The sequence below is a fragment of the Sapajus apella genome, unplaced genomic scaffold (genome assembly GCF_009761245.1).
Source record: "Sapajus apella isolate SASKATOON/1434 unplaced genomic scaffold, GSC_monkey_1.0 scaffold12, whole genome shotgun sequence".
Classification (NCBI taxonomy): domain Eukaryota; kingdom Metazoa; phylum Chordata; class Mammalia; order Primates; family Cebidae; genus Sapajus; species Sapajus apella.
This window is the reverse complement of record NW_022436952.1, coordinates 17,756,771-17,776,584: the sequence shown is the minus strand read 5'-3', so window position 1 is coordinate 17,776,584 and position 19,814 is coordinate 17,756,771. Positions and strand designations below refer to the sequence as shown.

Sequence of the window (19,814 nt, the reverse complement as noted above, 5' to 3'; positions counted from 1 at the left end):
TTTACATTTAGGGTTAATATTATTATGTGTGAATTTGATCCTGCCATATTGATACTAGCTGGCTGTTTTGCCTGTTAGTTGATGCAGTTTCTTCATTGTGTCGATGCTCTTTACCATTTCGTATGTTTTTGGAGTGGCTGGTACTGGTTATTCCTTTCTATGTTTGATGCTTCTTTCAGGAGCTCTTGTAAAGCAGGCTTGGTGGGGATGAAATCTCTGAGTACTTGCTTGTTCGTAAAGGATTTTATTTCTCCTTCGCTTATGAAGCTTAGTTTGGCTGGATATGAAATTCTGGGTTGAAAGTTCTTTTCTTTAAGGAAGTTGAATATTGACCCCACTCTCTTCTGGCATGTAGGGTTTCTGCTAAGAGATCTGCTGTGAGTCTGATGGGCGTCCCTTTGTGGGTAACCTGACCTTTCTCTCTGGCTGCCCTTAGCATTTTCTCCTTCATTTCAACCCTGGTGAATCTGACGATTATGTGCCTTGGGATTGCTCTTCTTGAGGAATATCTTTGTGGTGTTCTCTGTATTTCCTGGACTTGAATATTGGCCTGCCTTGCTAGGTTAGGGAAGTTTTCCTGGATAATATCCTGAAGAGTATTTTCCAGCTTGGATTCATTCTCTCCATCATGTTCAGGTACACCTATCGAACGTAGATTAGGTCTTTTCACATAGTCCCGTATTTCTTGAAGACTTTGTTCATTCCTTTTTACTCTTTTTTCGTTAATCTTGCCTTCTCGTTTTATTTCATTGAGTTGATATTCGACCTCTGATATCCTTTTTTCTGCTTGGTCAATTCGGCTGTTGAAACTTGTCTATGCTTCGTAAAGTTCTCGTGTTGTGTTTTTCAGCTCCACCAATTCACTTATATTCCTCTCTGAGTTGTTTATTCTCTTTAGCATTTCATCAAATCTTTTTTCAAGGTTCTTAGTTTCTTTGCATTGGGTTAGAACATGTTCTTTTAGCTGAGCGAAGTTTCTTATTACACACCTTCTGAAGCCTGATTGTGTCAATTCATCACACTCATTTTCCATCCAGCCTTGTTCCCTTGATGGTGAGGAGTTGTGATCCCTTGTAGGAGGAGAGGTGTTCTGGTTTCGAGTGTTTTCATCCGTTTTGAGCTGATTTCTTCCCATCTTTGTGGATTTATCCACCTGTCATCTTTGTAGTTGTTGGCTTTCAGATTGGGTCTCTGAGTGGACGTCCAGTTTGTTGATGATGAAATTATTTCTTTCTGTTTCTTAGTTTTCCTTCTGACATTCAGGCCCCTCTACTGTAGGAATGCTGAGGTCCACTCCAGGCCCTGCTTGCCCGGGATTACCTGCAGCAGCTGCAGAACAGTAAGGGTTGCTGCCAGTTTCTTCTGCTGTCTTTGTCTCAGAAGGATACCCGCCCGATGTCAGTCTGAGCTCTCCTTTATGAGTGACTCTTTGGATATATGAGGGTCAGGGAGCTGCTTGAGGAGACAGTCTGTCCTTTATAGGAGCTCAAGTGCTGACCTGTGAGCTCCGTTGTTCATTCAGAGCTGCTGGGCAGGTACGTTTAAGTCTGCTGCAACAGAACTCATAAACCCCCCTTTTTTTTCCCCAGATGCTCTGTCCTGGGGAGTTAGGGCTTTGTTTATAAGTTTCTGTCATGCTGCTGCCTTTTTTCAGGGCTGCCCTGTCCAGCGGTGAGGCAGCCTAGTCACTGCCTGCCTGCAGAGGCTTTGCTGAGCTGCCGTGGGCTCCACCTAGCTGCTATGTGAACTTCCCTGCAGCCCTGTTTATATGGACGTAGTTAGAACTGCCTCAGCAGTGGCGTTCCACCTCTGTAATGGCGGACTCTCTCTGTAATGGTTGGCTGCCTTGGCAATGGCGGGCTGCCTCAGCAATGGTGGACTATCTCTATAGTGGTGGACTGCCTTGGTAATGGCAGACGCCCCTCCCCCACAGAGTTGGACTGTCCCGAGTTCAGCTGTGCTTGCTGTGAAACACTCAACCCAGAGCGTTTCAGATTGCTGTTTTTTTATTTGGGTGGGACCAGCCGAGCCTGATCACGTGTCTCCCTGCCTCAGACCCCTTTGTTTTTTTTTTTTTTTTTTTTTTTTTAAGTTGAACAGGCAACTTTGTCTCCCAGGTGTTCCAGTCGCCTGCTGAAGAGGCAACAGCATCTGTGTGATTTCCCGTGCAGCGACCCACTGCACCGGCTGAAACAGCCATGCTGAGATTCATGGCACTTTTCTGTCCAGGAATCTCCTGGCCTGGCTCCCTATTTCAGTCCCCATTTTTGTCAGTTGAATGGGCAACTCTGTCTCCCAGGAGCTCCAATCGCCAGCTAAAACGGCACCTGGACCCATGTATTTTGTGCAGAGACCCGTGGTGCTGGGGCGCTGGCCGAAACAGCTGCGCTGGCCAAAGCAGCCGCACTGGCCAAAACAGCTGCGCTGGTGACCTGTGGGGCTCCTCCGCCTGGGAATCTCTTGGTCTGTAGGCAATAAAAATCTGTTTGTAAATGCGGCATGCACTCACCCTCCAGGCTTTCACTGGGAGCTGCAATCCTGAGCTGCTCCTAATTGGCCATCTTGGATCTCCCGCCAAATTCTTTAAATTCTTAATCCATTTGGAATTGCCTCTTCTCTGAGTGTATCTTCTTTGCCTTCTTTTTGAACAATTAAATGTTTAAATTGCTCAAAATTAGATTTTACTCTCCCTTCCTTTTGTATGTGTGGAGTCATAAACTTGAGTACTTACATGGGCCAGGAGGAAATATCAGTGAGTTAAGCAAAAAGGGTGGAAACTGGTGAACTAGAAGAGTAGAGGCCTCAACTGAAAGGAGTAGCCGTTACTCCATTAGCTCTAGCTCAAGGGCTGGCAAGCTTTTTGTGTAAAGGGCTAGGTAGTAAATAATTAGGCTTTGTGGGACATGATCTCTGCAGTCACTCAATCTGCTACAGAAGCATGAAAGCAGCCCTAGACAATATGTGCATGAATGTAATACATGCATGAATGGATATGTCCCAGTAAAAATTGATTTAGAAAAGTAGACAGTAGGCTGTAGTTGCGAATCCCTGCTCTAAATGGTTGTTGTCATTCGGTATGCTTCCAGTTTCTTTCAAAAGAGAAACCCCAAATTTTCATTTATCTGTAATCATTCTATTTTTAAACATGGATAACTAATTTTAAAAGTTTGCATAAACAGCGTGGGCCAAAGAAAACATGTCAAAGGTCAGATTTGGCCAACTGATCAACTGTTTGCAGCCTTTACTTACTCCTTCATTAGTCTCATCCTTCCCACAGCCAATTACCTTCTTTCAAAATGAGTCCCAAATACAACATGTTTAAAACTGAATGTCTAAAATAAGTCTAAATTTTCCATCCCCCCCCATCAGGATCCTTTTCCAATAATTGTTTTAATGGTACTTATTGTCATCAAATTGTACATGCCAGTCTCCCCCTCTCTTCTTTATCCAATTCATCACTGTATTTACTTAATTATATTCTAAGTCTTTCTTCACTGTTAATTTCCCCTTATATATTTTTTGTTTGCCTGGAATACTGTGATACTCTTTCTGATTCCACCTTTGCCCTCAATACTTCATTCTCAACATCGTAGTGAGAGTGATATTTTCATAATCAAATCTGATCGTGTCATCACTCTGTTTGAAACATGTTCAGTGGCTTCTCACTGCCTTTAGGGTAACAGATAAAACCCTGGAGATCTACAGAATCTTGTGAAATCTGGCTTTTACTCATTATCCCAGCCTCATTTCATAGCTAACTCTTCTTCCATCTCTGTGCTCTAGTGTAGCAATTCTGAATGCTTTGGCATTAAAGGACCTACTGTAACTAAAAATTATTAAAGACCCTAAAGGTGTTTCATTTATGTGGGTTGTGTCTACCAATAGTTATTATGCTACAAGTTGAAACTGAGAAAAATTTTAAGTTACTAACTAATTCATCTACAAATAATTGACCAAGTGTGGTGGTCCACACTTGTAAACCCAGTGCTTTGGGATGCCAAGGTGGGTGGGTCAGTTGTCCAGGAGTTAGAGACCAGCCTGAGCAATACAGTGATACCCATCTCTTAAAAGAAAAATGGAAATAAACAGTTAAAACCTGTTACATGTTACCACAGTATAATTTTTATTTTAAAAAACCCAGCTATTTTATTTAACAAAAAACAATTTTATTAAGAAATATGGAATTGTTTTATACTTTTGCCAATCTGTTTAATCTCATAAATAGAAGATAACTATATTCTCACAACTGCTTCTGAATGCAGCTTGATATGATATGTTGTTCTGGTTGACATGTATGAAGAAAATCCAGCATCGTACAGATATAAGTTGGAAAAGGAAGGAGTATTTTATATTCTTTTCAGGTCATTATAGCTATTCTTTGAAACAGCTCGAAAACTGAACAAGTGGTACTTTCTGAAAGACTAGGTACAATGTGGAATCTGAACCCACATCCATGAATTTTTCATATATTAAAATCTGTCAATCTTTTGGACAGTATTGGTTCACTAAGTTATGTGGATCTATATTGACACTTTACATTGTGCAATATTTTAAAATATTATAACTTTTGGTATCATAACTGACCTTATCAGAAGTTTTAGGAAGCCATCAAGCTCTTGGTGGTAGATAAAAGTTTTCCACAACTCATAATTTCTGCCTAAAACTGTCTGCCAAATACTCAAGTTAGATAACATAGTTTGCCATTCAGTCATTCTTTCAGGGAAAATGGTGGTCTCTGAAACAAGTGGTAGGTTCAGCTCACAACTCAAATGATTACATGGTGGTTTTCCGCAAGATGACTATCGTTCTTTGGTATAAACAGAATTGTCTTATAAATATTTCCTATTTCATTAACCCTGAATATTAAAAAGGCATTTTGGCCGGGCATGGTGGCTCATACCTGTAATCCTAGCACTTGGGAGGCTAAGGTGGGCGGATCGCAAGGTCAGGAGTTCGAGACCAGCCTGGCCAACATTGTGAAACCCCGTCTCTATTAAAAATACAAAAATTAGCCGGGTGTGGTGGCACATGCCTGTAGTCTCAGCTAGTCGGAAGGCTGAGGCAGGAGAATCACTTGAACCTGGGAGGTGGAGGTTGCAGTGAGCCAAGATTGTGCCACTGTACTCCAGCCTGGGTGACAGAGTGAGACTCTGTCTCAAAAGAAAAAAAAAGGCATTTCAAGGGTTGAAATTCAATGAAATTAATAATGTTTTTGCTTCCTTAGACATTGTAAAATAAAACTGGCTTTTTTTTTTAAGCCAAGAGTACATGATGGGGAAGAATACAATGACTGCTAGTAAGTTTAGTATCATTGTCTTGATTTGTACTAAGTTGTTAGCAATTTTACCATTACTTTTACAACATCATTGAAAATGTTGAGACAATGAAAAAGGCAAGTAACATCTAAATGTTATTTTGAAAGGAGTTTACAACTTACAGTTTCCCAGGGGTTCATAGACCGTACTTGAAGATCTTTACCTCTACTTACCTATACAAGCCTTATATCAATTTATGTTTTATTTATTTAACAAACACTTATGTAGCACTTATGCTATGTCAGAGTTTTAAGTGCTTCATAAATATTTGCATTTAATGCTCATTAATGTAGGTATTGCTAGCATTCTTTGTGAGATGGGTACTGTCATTGCCCCCTCTTACATGTAAGGTAACTGAAGTAGAGAGGTTAAATAATTCACCCAGTATTACACAGATAGTAAGTGGCAGAACTGCAATTCACATTTTGCTTGTGAATATTAGATTGAATTCTTTCTTCCTCTATGTGCATAGTGACTGTTTTTCCCCAGTGACTAGTTCGGAGCCTAATACATGGAAGATATTCTATAAATAATTGTTGAATAAAATGAATAGAAGATAAATTGATGAATGAATTAATTTATTTGAGTGTATGAAATGAGTGACTCATCTAACTTAATTTTCTTCTAATAGTTAATCAGTTGCCGTGGCATCACTGGAGAAACAAATCTATGTTTTGTTCACTGACTGAAATATCTCCATCATATTATCTTTTATTATTATATATACTTTATTTCTGTATTTGCTCTTCTATTTTACTCCTCTGTTTATTTCTTTGAACTACACTGTTTAAAATATTTTATCTCAGCTGGGCACAGTGGCTCACACCTTTAATCCCAGCACTTTGGGAAGGCCAGGTGGGCAGATCACTTGAGGTCTGGAGTTTGAAACCACCCTGACTAAAATGGAGAAACTCTGTCTCTCCTAAAAATATAAAATTAGCTGGGTGTGGTGGTGCATGCCTGTAATCCCAGCTACTGCAGAGGCTGAGGCAGGAGAAGCACTTGAACCCAGGAGGTGGAGGTTACAGTGAGCCGAAATCACACCATTGCACTCCAGCCTGGGCAACAAGAATGAAACTCTGTCTCAGAAAAAAAACAATAATTTCTATAAATCAGCTTTATATTTGATATAAAAAATTCTACTATATTTATATTAGATATATTTAGAGAGGTTAAGTTCCCATCTCTGCCTTCTCTCCCCTGTTCTGATGTTTTTCCTATAGGTACAAATTTTTACTAGTTTTCCATTTATCCTTTTTTGTTTTTGTGTTTGAAAATGTAACAAAATAGTGTATGTATTTGTACCCCCTTTTTTCTTTACAAAAAAGTAGCAAACTGTTTATGCTTATTTATATCTTGCTTTTTCTACTTAAGCTAATATATCCTGGTGGACACTTTATAACAATATATAAAAATCTTTGTCATTTTTTAAGGAGTTGCAAGTACTCCATTGTATATATCCACTATATGTTCAATCATTCCTGTATAGTAAGATACGTGAGATGTTATCAGTCTTTTGCTACCTCAATTAGTGCTTCAATGAATAGCCTTGTGCATGTATCATTTCATATATTTGTCATTATGCCTTTAGGAGATCATAGGAGGTTTTTGATCAGGGAAATGTTACAAAAGCATTGTTAAGAAGATTAAACTGGCAATGGAATATGTATTTGGATGTGAGTAGGATTGGAATATTGAAAATTTAGAAGCCGTAACTGTACTCTACACTGAGATGGTTCTGTGCCTAGAAATTTATTACAACAAGTATGTATGCTATAAAATGTTGTTTTTTCCCCCATCCTGATCTGGGTACTCATTGCCTGCTCATCCATGGATATATTGCTTTGTCTTTATTGGCATCTCTGCCCTTACATTTCTTGTCATCTTTCCCATCTTCTGACTCCTGGATAGGATGTACTCATTTTCTCTGCATATTCTGAGCATTTGTTTCCCTCCATTTGTTTCTCTTTGCAAATCATCTAAGAGTCAAATCCACTTGTTCCTTGAAGGCATGCTTTTCACTTTCATTAACTCTTACCTATTACAGAACTGCCTTTTTGTTGAGCACAGAAAACGAAGGAAATTTGCATTTCCAATGTCTTTCAGACATGAAGACTAGACCAGAGAGCAAGGATTCAACTTCAGTGCAAGATTTTTCTAAAGCAGAATCATGCAAAGTTGCAATAATAGACAGACTGACAAGAAATAGTGTCTGTGACTCCAACTTGGAAACAGCTCTTGAATGTGAAAATTGGTTAGAGAATCAGCAAGGAGATGGGGAGAGACATTTGAGAGAAATGTTCACTCACATGCATTCACTCTCTGAGGAAACAGACCATGAGCATGATGTGTATTGGAAAAGCTTCAATCAGAAGTCTGTCCTTATCACTGAAGACAGAGTTCCCAAAGGATCTTATGCCTTCCATACACTTGAAAAAAGATTGAAACAAAAATCAAACTTAATGAAAAAGCAGAGAACTTATAAAGAGAAAAAACCTCATAAATGTAATGATTGTGGTGAACTCTTCACCTACCATTCAGTGCTTATTCGACACCAGAGAGTCCATACTGGAGAGAAACCCTATACCTGCAATGAATGTGGGAAATCTTTTAGCCACAGAGCTAATTTAACTAAACACCAGAGAACTCATACTAGAATTCTCTTTGAATGCAGTGAATGCAAGAAAACCTTTACAGAAAGCTCATCCCTTGCAACACATCAGAGAATTCACATTGGAGAGAGACCTTATGAATGCAATGAATGTGGGAAAGGTTTTAATCGAAGTACACATCTTGTGCAGCATCAGTTGATTCATACTGGAGTGAAGCCTTATGAATGTAATGAATGTGATAAAGCTTTTATTCATTCATCAGCACTCATTAAACATCAAAGAACTCATACTGGAGAGAAACCTTATAAATGTCAAGAATGTGGGAAAGCCTTTAGCCATTGCTCATCCCTAACTAAGCATCAGAGGGTTCATACTGGAGAAAAGCCATATGAATGCAGCGAATGTGGGAAAACATTTAGTCAGAGCACACATCTTGTTCAACATCAGAGAATTCATACTGGAGAGAAACCCTATGAGTGTAATGAATGTGGGAAAACCTTCAGCCGGAGCTCAAATTTTGCTAAACATCAAAGAATTCATATTGGAAAGAAACCATACAAATGTAGTGAGTGTGGAAAAGCCTTCATTCATTCATCAGCTCTTATTCAACATCAGAGAACTCACACCGGAGAGAAACCCTTTAGATGTATTGAGTGTGGGAAAAGCTTTAAGTGCAGTTCATCTCTCATCAGACATCAAAGAGTTCACACTGAAGAGAGGCCCTAAAAAATTACTGAATGTAAAAAAATGTAAGTTGGTTTTATCACTATGTTAAATACTTGAGTGTTTAGGTGGAAGACCCATCCATAATATGCATGTGAGGACCAATTCTCTATGCATCTAATTTCATTTATAATACATAGTTTTGAGCCATAGACAGGTTCCTTATGTACATTATTTGATAATTATAAAATCTAGCCAGCAATTTCAAAATTTTAATCTCCAACCTCTCAAATAGCTATTTGTAGAAATTCAAGAAGTCCCTGAGAGTGGGTAGCAGTACAAACATTGTAAATTCTAGTTTTCTCCACTCTGGGTTATGCCAGAGCTTTGTTGTAGCCTCTCGCTTTGTAAGGAAATTCTTATTGGGTAGATTAGGCTGAGGGCTTATATCCTCATCAGGAAGACACAGTGTTGTTATTTATTACTCCGTGAGTCCCAAGTAGAGATCTAGATATACATATGGTGTAATTCCTCCAGACTGTCATTTCTTTTATATTAGCCATAAAAAACCAAAAAGGCAGGGTTGAAAGTCATTAGGATTCCCTTCCTCCCCCAACAAGTTGCTGTCCAATTTGATGACCATAACTAGGATGTATAACATTTACAGATGATTCTAAGTTATGTTCACATGGATTATGTTCATCATTGATTTATATCATTGTTATCCCTCTACTGTGGTAACCTTCTTTGATTTTCCGTTTCCCTTGGAGTTGATGTGAAGTAATGAATGAGTCAAAATCTTAACGGTGGTTGTTGATCAAGTTATTATTTTCTTATCCTTGGCAGTGAATGAATCCTTGGTTTTCTATAATCAAAGTGTCAGGGAGACTTCATTTCTCTATTTCTGTAAGCTGTGTTGTGTCCTTTTGAGAAAAAGCTCCAGGGATATTGAGGGTCTGAAAAGTTGATAGGTTCAGTGTGTTATTATATTTAGGGTCCCAGTAAAGAAGAACTGAAGCAACTGTGAGACACCAGGGCATACTTCCCTGTATGAGTGGAAAACAGGTACAGAAAATAGTTCATAGGATAGTCCTCAATTGACTTGCTTGAGGATAAGCAGCTTCCCTTTATGAAGAAGTTGCCATTTCTCTGGACTTAATATTTACCTGCTTTTTGTTGTTGTTGTTGTCTTTATTAGTTCAGTCTCACACTGCTATAAAGAAATGCTTGAGACTGGGTAATTTATAAAGAAAAAATGTTTAATTAGCTAATGGTTCCATGGGCTATACAGGAGGTATGACTGGGGAGGCCTCAGGAAGCATTTACTCATGGCAAAAGGCAGAGCCAGAGCAAGTATCTTCACAGGGATGGAGCAGGAGGAAGAGAGAGAGGGAAGATGCTACACACTTTTTAACTAAATCTCATGAGACCTCTATATCATGAGACAGCACTAGGGGGAATGGTGCTAAGATTCTTGAGAAACTACCTGTATGATCCAGTCACCTTGCACCAGGCCCCACCTCCAATGCTGGGGATTACAATTCAACATGAGATTTGGGTGGGGACACAGATCTAAACCATATCATTGTCATTCTCTATATGTTGGTTGGTCTTTATCCGAGACCTCTGAAGAAGGTAGACAAATCATGAAACCACAGTGACATAGTAGCATAAGTTACATTGGTGACCAAAGACTGGTGAGGAATTGGAAACAATGCAAAAGGTCAAATAAATATTTAGCAAAACACTATACAAATGTCAATGTTTTCTTATTCTATAAAATAATACATGTTGTGTGAAAAGAAAACTATGAAAAGTGGTAGCAAAAATGTAATTAATCTTCGCTCCTAAATCCTGTCCTTCAAGATCAGTCTGTACCCCTGCCCCTTCAACATTATCTCTCTTAAGACTTCTTGTAATTCCCTCTCAGTAGACCTTAGTTTTGTGATTGGGGAAAATGAGGGAAGTAGAGTTTAAAGAAGTGCTAGTGGAGAGCATCATCATTAAGGATGATGGATTATAGATCCAGGAGTGATGGAAATCACAGGAGACAAGAGTGAAAGGACTCTTCACAAAAGGATTTTTAAATGAACAAAAAACACATTGAAGGGGGTTGTGGTGGGTGGGAAGGCTTAGGGTCTGAGAGGTCAGAGTAGGAGAATGACTGGTTCAAGAAAATACAGGGAACTGGGCACAGTGGCTCACGCCTGTAATCCCAGCACTTTGGGAGGCTGAGGCAGGTACATCACCTGAGGTCAGGAATTCGAGACCAGCCTGACCAATATGTTGAAACCCCGTCTCTACTAAAAATACAAAAATTAGTCAGACATGGTGGCATGCACCTTTGGTCCCAGCAACTTCGGAGGCTGAGACAGGAGAATTGCTTGAACCCAGGAGACAGATTGCAGTGAGCTGAGATCATGCCATTGCACTCCAGCCTTGCTGACAGAGCAAGACTGTTACCAAAAAAAAAAAAAAAAAAAAAAAAAATGCAAGAAAAGGAACTCACCTCTTTTATCACAATAACTTAGTCTTCAATACTAATGGTTTAGAACAGGAATTGACAATCTGTGGCATGGACTCATGGGCCAACTCTGGCCAACCACCTATTTCTCAGAACATTCTATTGGAATTCAGTCACACTCACTCATTTACATGTTGTCTTTGACTGCTTTTGTGTCCTATGGCAGAATTGAGTAGCTACAGCAGAGATAGTGCCTTTGGGCTTTAATATCACAAAAAGGGCAGCTTATAAACAACAGAAAATTACTTCTGACAGTTTTGGAGGCTGGGAATTCCAAGATCAAGGTGCCAACAGATTTAGGGTCTAGTGAAGGTCTGCTTCTTGGTTAAATTACTTTCACTGTGTCTTCTCATGGTAGAAGGGGAGAGCTCTGGTATCTTCAGCCCCTTATAAGGGCACTAATCCCATTCATGAGAGCTCTACCCTTATGACCTAATCACCTCCAAAAGGCCACAATTCCTAATATCATCATAGAATTAAGTTTCACCATATAACTTTGGTAGAGATATAGCCCATCGTAGGTTGTATGTCTCCAAAAGCCTGAAATACTTACTATTTCGCTGTTTACAGAAAATATTTGCTGACCTCTGTTCTAGAGCATTCATCAAGAAGTGGGATAGAAGATTTAAACCAGTCAGAGAAATTAGGTGGAATGGAAAAATTGAACTTATCAAGAGATAATTGGGGTCAGAAAAATAAAAGAGATGGGAAATGACGCATCAAAATACTCCTCATTCTAGGATGTTACTATGTATTGTCAAGAGAATTCAAGTTATTGAAATTTGCCAAATTCTTGAGTGAAAAGAAATTTATTTGAGGCCCAAAATTTGACTAAGGAAAGAAGACCAACATGGGCTTTCCAGAGTTGAGTATGAATTCTGCCACTCCCACTAGGCAGTCATGTGACTTTGAAAAACTCCCTACTCTGAGTTTCAGTTTCTTTATCTGTATTAGGTTTCAACAAAGGGAATGTATCATTGACCGCTCATAAGGTTGTCATAAGGATTAAAGGAACTGGCAGACATTAAATAAGAGTCCCCCACTCCTACTTGGTGCTCTCTTTCTCTCTCCTTGTCTCCATAGAGAAGTGGCTGAGCATGCATCAGTAGAAGTACTTAAGGGTGGGTGTGTTTTCCACATCTTTTGTTTATCCATGAAGAACTGTGATCATCCTGTTCTCTCTGGCTTATCGTAAAGATGAGATTTTACTTCTTTCTGCTCTTGGGTCCATCTGGTGCTGTTCTCTGCACAGCCTCCTTCAGACCTTCCAGAACCTTTTTTTTTCCTACTGAGTATCACTTAACCAGTAGCTACCTGGGATGGTTCCAGAGGCTGAAGTTTGCAGTTGAATAGCATTTTAAATAGTGTTAAAGGGCTTGGGATTTCTGGCCCTTTGCATGTCAGTATTTGTCCTTTTTATGCCTGATGTTTAACCTGCCACATGTTTGTACTGCAACACGAATCGTCGACATTTTAATGTTACGCATTTCAAATGTTTTTTATTATCTATGAACTAAATATGCTCTTATTGGCTCACTTGTCAATAAAGATGTTTGCATATGTATTCTCTGAAACTTTTGTTAATTGCTTTTAAATTTTTCTTTTTTAAGCATATTTTAAAACCAACCTAAAATGTAATAAAGCACCAACCATAAAATATCTCCATATCATTCAGGATACCAATCCCATTTCTAGTTGTTTATCTGGCTTCACAACTTCTGGAAAGATGGGATGGGAGATGCCCTCAGCAGCCCGAGTATCTGCAAGAAGGTTAAGCAGTAGAGGAAGGTAGTGTCTAATAAGTAGTGCTGAGTTCCCAGGGCAGGTATAGGCACCACTCAGTAGGGCTAATTGAGGGGGAAGGGAGAAACAAAATTTGTATAAAAAGCACACTTAAAATTAGGCAAAATGGGCCAGTGCAGTAGCTCACGCCTGCAATCCCAGCACTTTGGGCGGACGAGGTGGGCGGATCACCTTAGGGCGGGAAGACCAGCCTGACCAACATGGAGAAAACCTGTCTCTACTAAAAATACAAAGTCAGCTGGGCATGGTGGCACATGCCTATAATCCCACCTACTCGGGAGGCTGAGGCAGGAGAATGGCTTGAACCTGGGAAGTGGAGGTTTCAGTGAGCTGAGATCATGCACTCCATCCTAGGCAACAAGAGCGAAACTCTGTCTCAAAAAAAAAAACTACTTTTTGCCTTAAATATTAGGCAAAATGTGGTAAAAATCTGATTTTGTATAAGTTTTTAATTCTATCTGGTTTGGGGGGAAAAATGTAATATCACCCAAAATATAAAAATGATAATGTAAGAGTACTAAACATCATTCAAATTGATTAACAGTTAACTAGATCAATTATCTATTAAAAGTCTCTCAATTTTCATTTTCTTAGATGTGTTCTCACTTTTAAAAATATGTGTTTATTAGAAGATGACACAGGTTGGAAGATTGCTTTCTTCCCTTCCTTGCATAATTCTTTCTAGACCCCAACTGGGCAGTCTTGGGACCCAGAGCCATATGAGCTGTCCCTCTCCATAAGTTTACTGACAAGGCAGAAGGGGATTCCCTTCTGTATTCTGTATTCTGTAGTAATATACAGTATTCTGAAGCAACATTCAGGGGAATACCCTTCTGCCTTGTCAATAAAACTTATGGAGAGGGACATTATATGTATTTTATATATATAATATATGAATATGTAATCTATATGAATATATTCATATATATATACATACATATATATAATGAAAAGCATAACAGCACAAAGCACAAAACCATGTTCTGATGAGACAATCTCTACTGTTTGAGTAGATTACACAGAAGGTAAAGAACGATCTTTCCCTTTCTCTTGTTGAACAAACTATCACTTAAGAGAACCAAAGTTTAATATTTTTAAATATAATATTTTGTATTAAAGATTTCACAAAGATTTTAATGAATAAACCCATCAAAATCAAGCCAACTTTTGTCAGAATTTTAACACATTTTATTTCTTCATTCTGGTATTCATAGCACAAGTTTACTTTCACCCAAACCTTCTGAAATGTACAGCATCTTCTCCAGTTTTGTCCTTTACTATCTTTCATATTCTGAAACAAGCACACATTTCACTCTAAGAGAAAAAATAGTCCTGTTTTCTTTTGATAAAAACATCACATTTTCTTGTATACATGTTTGGGGATCCCCAAGACTGCCCCCAGTTTCAATGATTCACTAGAAAGGTTCACAGGACTCAGCATATTGTCATTCTCTTGGCTGTGGTTTACCACAGTGAAAGGACACGCAGCAAAATCAGTAAAGAGGAAAGGCTCCTGGGGCAAGGTCTGGAGGAAACAAGGCACAAACTTGCACAAGTCCTCTCCCAGTGAAGTCACACAAGACTTGCTGTGTTCCCCCAGCAACGAGTTGTGACAGCATGTGTGAAATGTGGTCTATCAGGGACGCTCAGTAGAACCTCAAAACCCAAGGTTTTTTTTACTGGGTGCTAGTCACATAGGCACTCTCTGTCTAGCATGTACCAAAATGCCAGACTTCAGAAGGAAAGCAGGTGTTCAACATAAACTGCATTGTTTTTACAGGCAGTTTTTACACTCATCAACTCTGGGATTAGTGGGAACGATCCCAAAGTTACAGTTCCCAGATGCCGGCCAGTGGCCAACGTTGTAAGCAAGTCTTTCTAAAGATAGCAGGCTCGGGCTTGCTATGTTAACTTTTCTGCACAGTTTTGTATTTTCATACAGCCTCACAGCCACTCATATTAATCACAAATTTGTTAACCAAAGAAATTAACTGGGATCTAGATAATCAGAACTCTCTACTGTAGACAGGCAACTTAGCAAATGAGCAAAACTCACAGACATAAAATAACCTCCTGCAGCCACACATCCCTTTTACACCTTAGCACGCACATTTCCTAGCTCAGTCTAGGAGAATGGCTTGAACCAAAAGCAGTAACACCTCAGTTTCAATGAGCTCAGATCTTGGTTTCTGGTATCACTTTCTACTAAAAGGAACCAAGGCTCCTCAGAAAAGTGGCTGGTTCCAGGTCTGAGGAAAAGAAACTCCAAGAAGATCCTGGAACATCTTATTTCAGGGGAAAAAAAAAAAAAAAAAAAGTAGTACTCAAAAAAATGAGGGTAGGTCACAAAGACACAGAACAATTTGAACAGCAAAGCAAAACGACGATGAATTGCAAGCCATTGAAAAAGTAGTTCATGGGTTCACATTGATAATAAGTAAATAAATGAGCATTAACAGAGGACCCTTGCTTACAGCAAAATACCTGATGCCAACTTGTAAAGGCAAAGGAAATTTGGGAGCTGGAAAATTATCATTTTGTAGCCATAACACTAAAGACTGCTTCAAGCAAGAATCATCAGTGAACGCTAAATCTAAGGGGAAATTTTGATGAGGAACAGGGTATTTGATTAGAATTCAAGTATCTTTTCCAGAGATTGCTTGTCACGATCAGCAGTTGCAACGCAACAAATAATTATATGGTGGAAGAACTGGGAAATACTTTGAATACGTGATCAAAATGAATATAATCAGTAAGCAGCACATGGACATTGTGTGCCTCAGATGTGATACCACGAGAAGGACACAACATAATGTGTGTATTATTCTGGCTGGGAATGCATAACTGGAATCTAATTATGAGGAAATATTTGACACACCCCAAAATGAGGACTATTTTTTCACCATATTTTTTTTTTTTTGGGGACGGAGTTTCGCTCTTGTTACCCAGGCTGGAGTGCAATGGCGCGATCTGGGCTCACCGCAACCTCCGCCTCCTGGGTTCAGGCAATTCTCCTGCCTCAGCCTCCTGAGTAGCTGGGATTACAGGCACGCGCCGCCATGCCCAGCTAATGTTTTGTATTTTTTTAGTAGAGACGGGGTTTCACCATGTTGACCAGGATGGTCTCGATCTCTTGACCTCGTGATCCACCCACCTCGGCCTCCCAAAGTGCTGGGATTACAGGCTTGAGCCACCGCGCCCGGCCTAAAATGAGGACTATTAAAAGGACTGCATTCTTCAAAAATGTCACAAAAGACAAGGAAAAGCTGAATAACTGTTCCAAATTAAAAGAGACTAAAGAATCATGACAAGCAAACACAATACAGGATTTTTGACTAGGTCTTGTGTGAGAGAAAGTCCCCCAAAGACATTGGTTTAGTTTTTCAAAACTGGAATACAAGCAGTAAGAGTAGATAAAAGTATTGTATTGATGTTAAATTTACTGCAGTTGTTAACTATATTATGGTTATATAAAGTATTAATAATATGCTTATTGTTGGGAAATGCATATTGAAGTATTTAAAGGTAAGGAAGAGTAATGTGGGCTGGGTGCATTGGCTCACACCTCTAATCCCAGAGCTTTGGGAGGCCAAGGCAGGCGGATCACCTGAGGTCGGGAGTTCAAGACCAGCCTGACTAACGTGGAGAAAAACCGCCTCTACTAAAAATACAAAATTAGCCAGGCATAGTGGCGCTTGCCTCTAATCCCAGCTACTCTCGAGGCTGAGGCAGGAGAATCGCTTGAACCTGGGAGGTGGAGGTTGCTGTGAGCCAAGATCGCATCATTGCACTTCAGATTGGGCAATAAGATTGAAACTCTGTCTCAAAAAAAAAAAAAATAATAGTTATATATGACATTTACCCTCATTTAAATGAGTCAAGAAAAATTGTGTATAGAAAAAGCAAATGATAAAATAAGCAGGATTAAATGTTAACAGAGTGTCAATCTGAGCAAGAGGAACCTGGCTATCCTTTGTAGTTCTGTTGCATCCTTTGTGTAAGTTTCAGGTTTCTTTCAAATTAAAAAAACAATAATAACACATATATTGACCCAAAGTTAGACCCATTCTCTAACATAAAAATACAAGACAAAAGTATATATAATACAATTATGTTAAAAGACTATTTTTTTCTATCTTACCTAAAACGTATCACCAATGATTGATTAGCCATTAATAAGCTCTTTCTTTTTCTTTTTTCTTTTTTTTTTTTTTGACGGAGTTTTGCTCTTGCTGTTCAGGCTGGAGTGCAATGGCGTGATCTCGGCTCACTGCAACCTCCGCCTCCCTGGTTCAAGGGATTCTTCTGCCTCAACTTCCTTAGATTACAGACACGTGCCACCACAGCCTGCTAATTTTTGTATTTTTAGTAGAGACGGGGTTTCGCCACATTGGTCAGGCTAGTCTCGAGCTTCCGACCTCAGGTGATCCACCCTCATCGGCCTCCCTAAGTGTTGGGATTACAAGTGTGAGCCACAATGCCCGGCAATAAGCTCTTTCTTAAAGACAAGATATTTATACCTTTAACTCACAAAATCCCAAAATATATATCAAGAATTTATTTTTTAAAACTTCTTGAAGATCATTTAGAAGGATTGTTACCACAGTAGAAAAAGTATAAAAAATTGCACAGCAGGCCGGGCGCGGTGGCTCACACCTGTAATCCCAGCACTTTGGGAGGCCGAGGCGGGTGGATCACGAGGTCAAGAGATCAAGACCATCCTGGTCAACATGGTGAAACCCCATCTCTACTAAAAATACAAAAAATCAGCTGGGCATGGTGGCGCGTGCCTGTAATCCCAGCTACTCAGGAGGCTGAGGCAGGAGAATTGCCTGAACCCAGGAGGCGGAGGTTGCGGTGAGCCGAGATCACGCCATTGCACTCCAGCCTGGGTAACAAGAGCGAAACTCCGTCTCAAAAAAAAAAAAAAAAAAAAAAATTGCACAGCAAACCCATGAAAATATGATTATATACATTTCTTTTTTGTTTTGTTTTGCCTTGTTTTCTTTCTTTCTTTTTTCTTTTTTTTTTTGAGACGGAGTTTCGCTCTGACATTCTCAAGTCAGACTAGAGACGCTGAGCCTGTGCAGTGATTATATGGTGGCTGGCACAAGGGAGTCAACAGCTGTGAACACTGCTGCCTCTTCCTGATGTCATCACTGCAGTGCAGGCAGTTTGCACACCAGAGCCTGGCCCAACATCGCCCCGAGTGCCACGGTCTGCTATGCCAATGTGCCACCTGGAGGCTTCAAGGCCCTGCCTGCCACACCATCCCCCTCCTGGAAGCTCCATCCTGCAGCCTAGCCACTGCCACAGCCACAGCAGGCACCACTGCCAAGCACCTTCCAGCTGGGCTTCCCAGAGGGCAGAGGTGCCTCAGCAGCTCAGACTGGGAAGGTAGTTTCATCCACATTTCCATTGTTTCCACCAAAGAGATTCCCTACAGAGGATGCTCTTGATCAAAGGTGGGCAAAATGGCATGCCAGGTGAATGGAGTCAGCCCCTTTCCCTGGCCACCACATTAGGTTGGGGACAAGTGGCCATCAGGCAGGCTTGGGACATGAGAGGCTCAGCATGCTGCATGTGGCCTGACCAAGGCTGACCAGGCCAACATCACTGCCAAGCGCCCCATCTGCTGATGAGAGACTTCCTGTCGATCCCTGGGCTGGCACTATTTCCCAGGAGGACCGGCTGGCCGCCTGTGGGTAGGATGCCACACTGTGGAGGGAGCTGAGATCAGCCTTCACTGCAGGGAGCCCCTATCTGGATATAGACTTGCCTTGCTCGTCCTTCCTGTCACCATGACGGCAGCCTACATCGCATTGCTTTTGACCAGGTCATTTCATTCACAGTGAGGGACATACAGCAGTAACCCCAGACCAAGGAACTAACTGTTCTCACTACATCACCCACTGCCTGGAAGCCACTGGGCTTAGGATCACTCAATTATGCTGAATTTTATCCTTTCTATTGGAAACCAGCAGATGGCGCTGACTCCCTCACAGCCAGAAGGTACAGGTCTGAGAGTCAAGGTGTGAAAGCAGACAGTGTTCCGTATTGCACGTCATCTCTCAGTCATAGAGTTTTCTATTCCTGTCCTGGAGAAATGGAGCTTTGCTGGTTGGAAGGTCTTAGGACCCAGGCAGAGTGAAGCTTCCCCCAGGGGAACACAACAACGTTTCTATTTAATGTGAAGAGACTGGACTAAGTCTCAAACCGGGGGCACTCTCTGTTCTTGGTGTTTCCATGTAAAGAAAGTCAAATAACTTGCCACGAAGATTTGCCACAGAGGCATCTGAAAAAACAGGGGGCAGAACTATTCAGAACTCAGAGGCTTCAGAGTTGAAGACACCAAGAAGGAGAATCCTGACCCATTGAGGGCAGGGAAAGTATGGGGGCGGCTGGGAGAGGACATCATAGAGGTCCACCCTGGCCTTGTGATCTGTCACAGAACCGTGCACTAGAACAGCTGTGCACATTTTCTCTCCACTGATTATAGTATGTCTTTCCATTAGCGACCCTCCAATCACTAAGGGAGCTTGCTACAAAACACACATTGCTATACCACAGCCTGGATTTTGCAATCCAAGCCTGGCAAGGATTCCTTCATGTTACGGGCCTCAAGTGACTTTCATGCACACTCAAATCAGAAGGCTATCCTGAATCCTGGATGTCACCTTTATGCCCAGAAAGGGAGAAATGGGGTCAACCAGCAGCAGGCCAGTCACGGAAAGGGATCAAATGTGAGTGCATGGCCTTCCTGACACCCAGGCAAGACTTTGGGCACAAAGCCCGGCTGCCGCCCTGGCCACTGACTCGGACCAGGGACGCCCCCACGCAGGCCGGTCTGCCCTGCCTGCTCTTCTCCCTCCTACCACCCTCTCTTCGGCTGATTGT

The 19,814-nt window shown here is 40.7% G+C and overlaps 1 protein-coding gene across 4 annotated transcripts in view; it reads left to right on the top strand.

The window, feature by feature from the left end:
• ZNF286A (zinc finger protein 286A) overlaps positions 1-12,683 on the top strand; it is a 27,613-nt gene extending 14,930 nt beyond the window's left edge. For 3 of the 4 annotated variants that reach the window (XM_032280210.1, XM_032280207.1, XM_032280211.1), the window contains one exon: positions 7,422-10,340. In XM_032280210.1, coding sequence (XP_032136101.1) covers positions 7,422-8,653 — 1,232 coding nt within the window. In that variant the 3' untranslated portion in view covers positions 8,654-10,340. Of the gene's footprint in view, positions 1-7,421; positions 10,341-12,197 lie in introns of those variants that run through there. The other variant, XM_032280208.1, reaches the window with a different exon arrangement.
• The last annotated feature ends 7,131 nt before the right edge of the window (positions 12,684-19,814 follow it).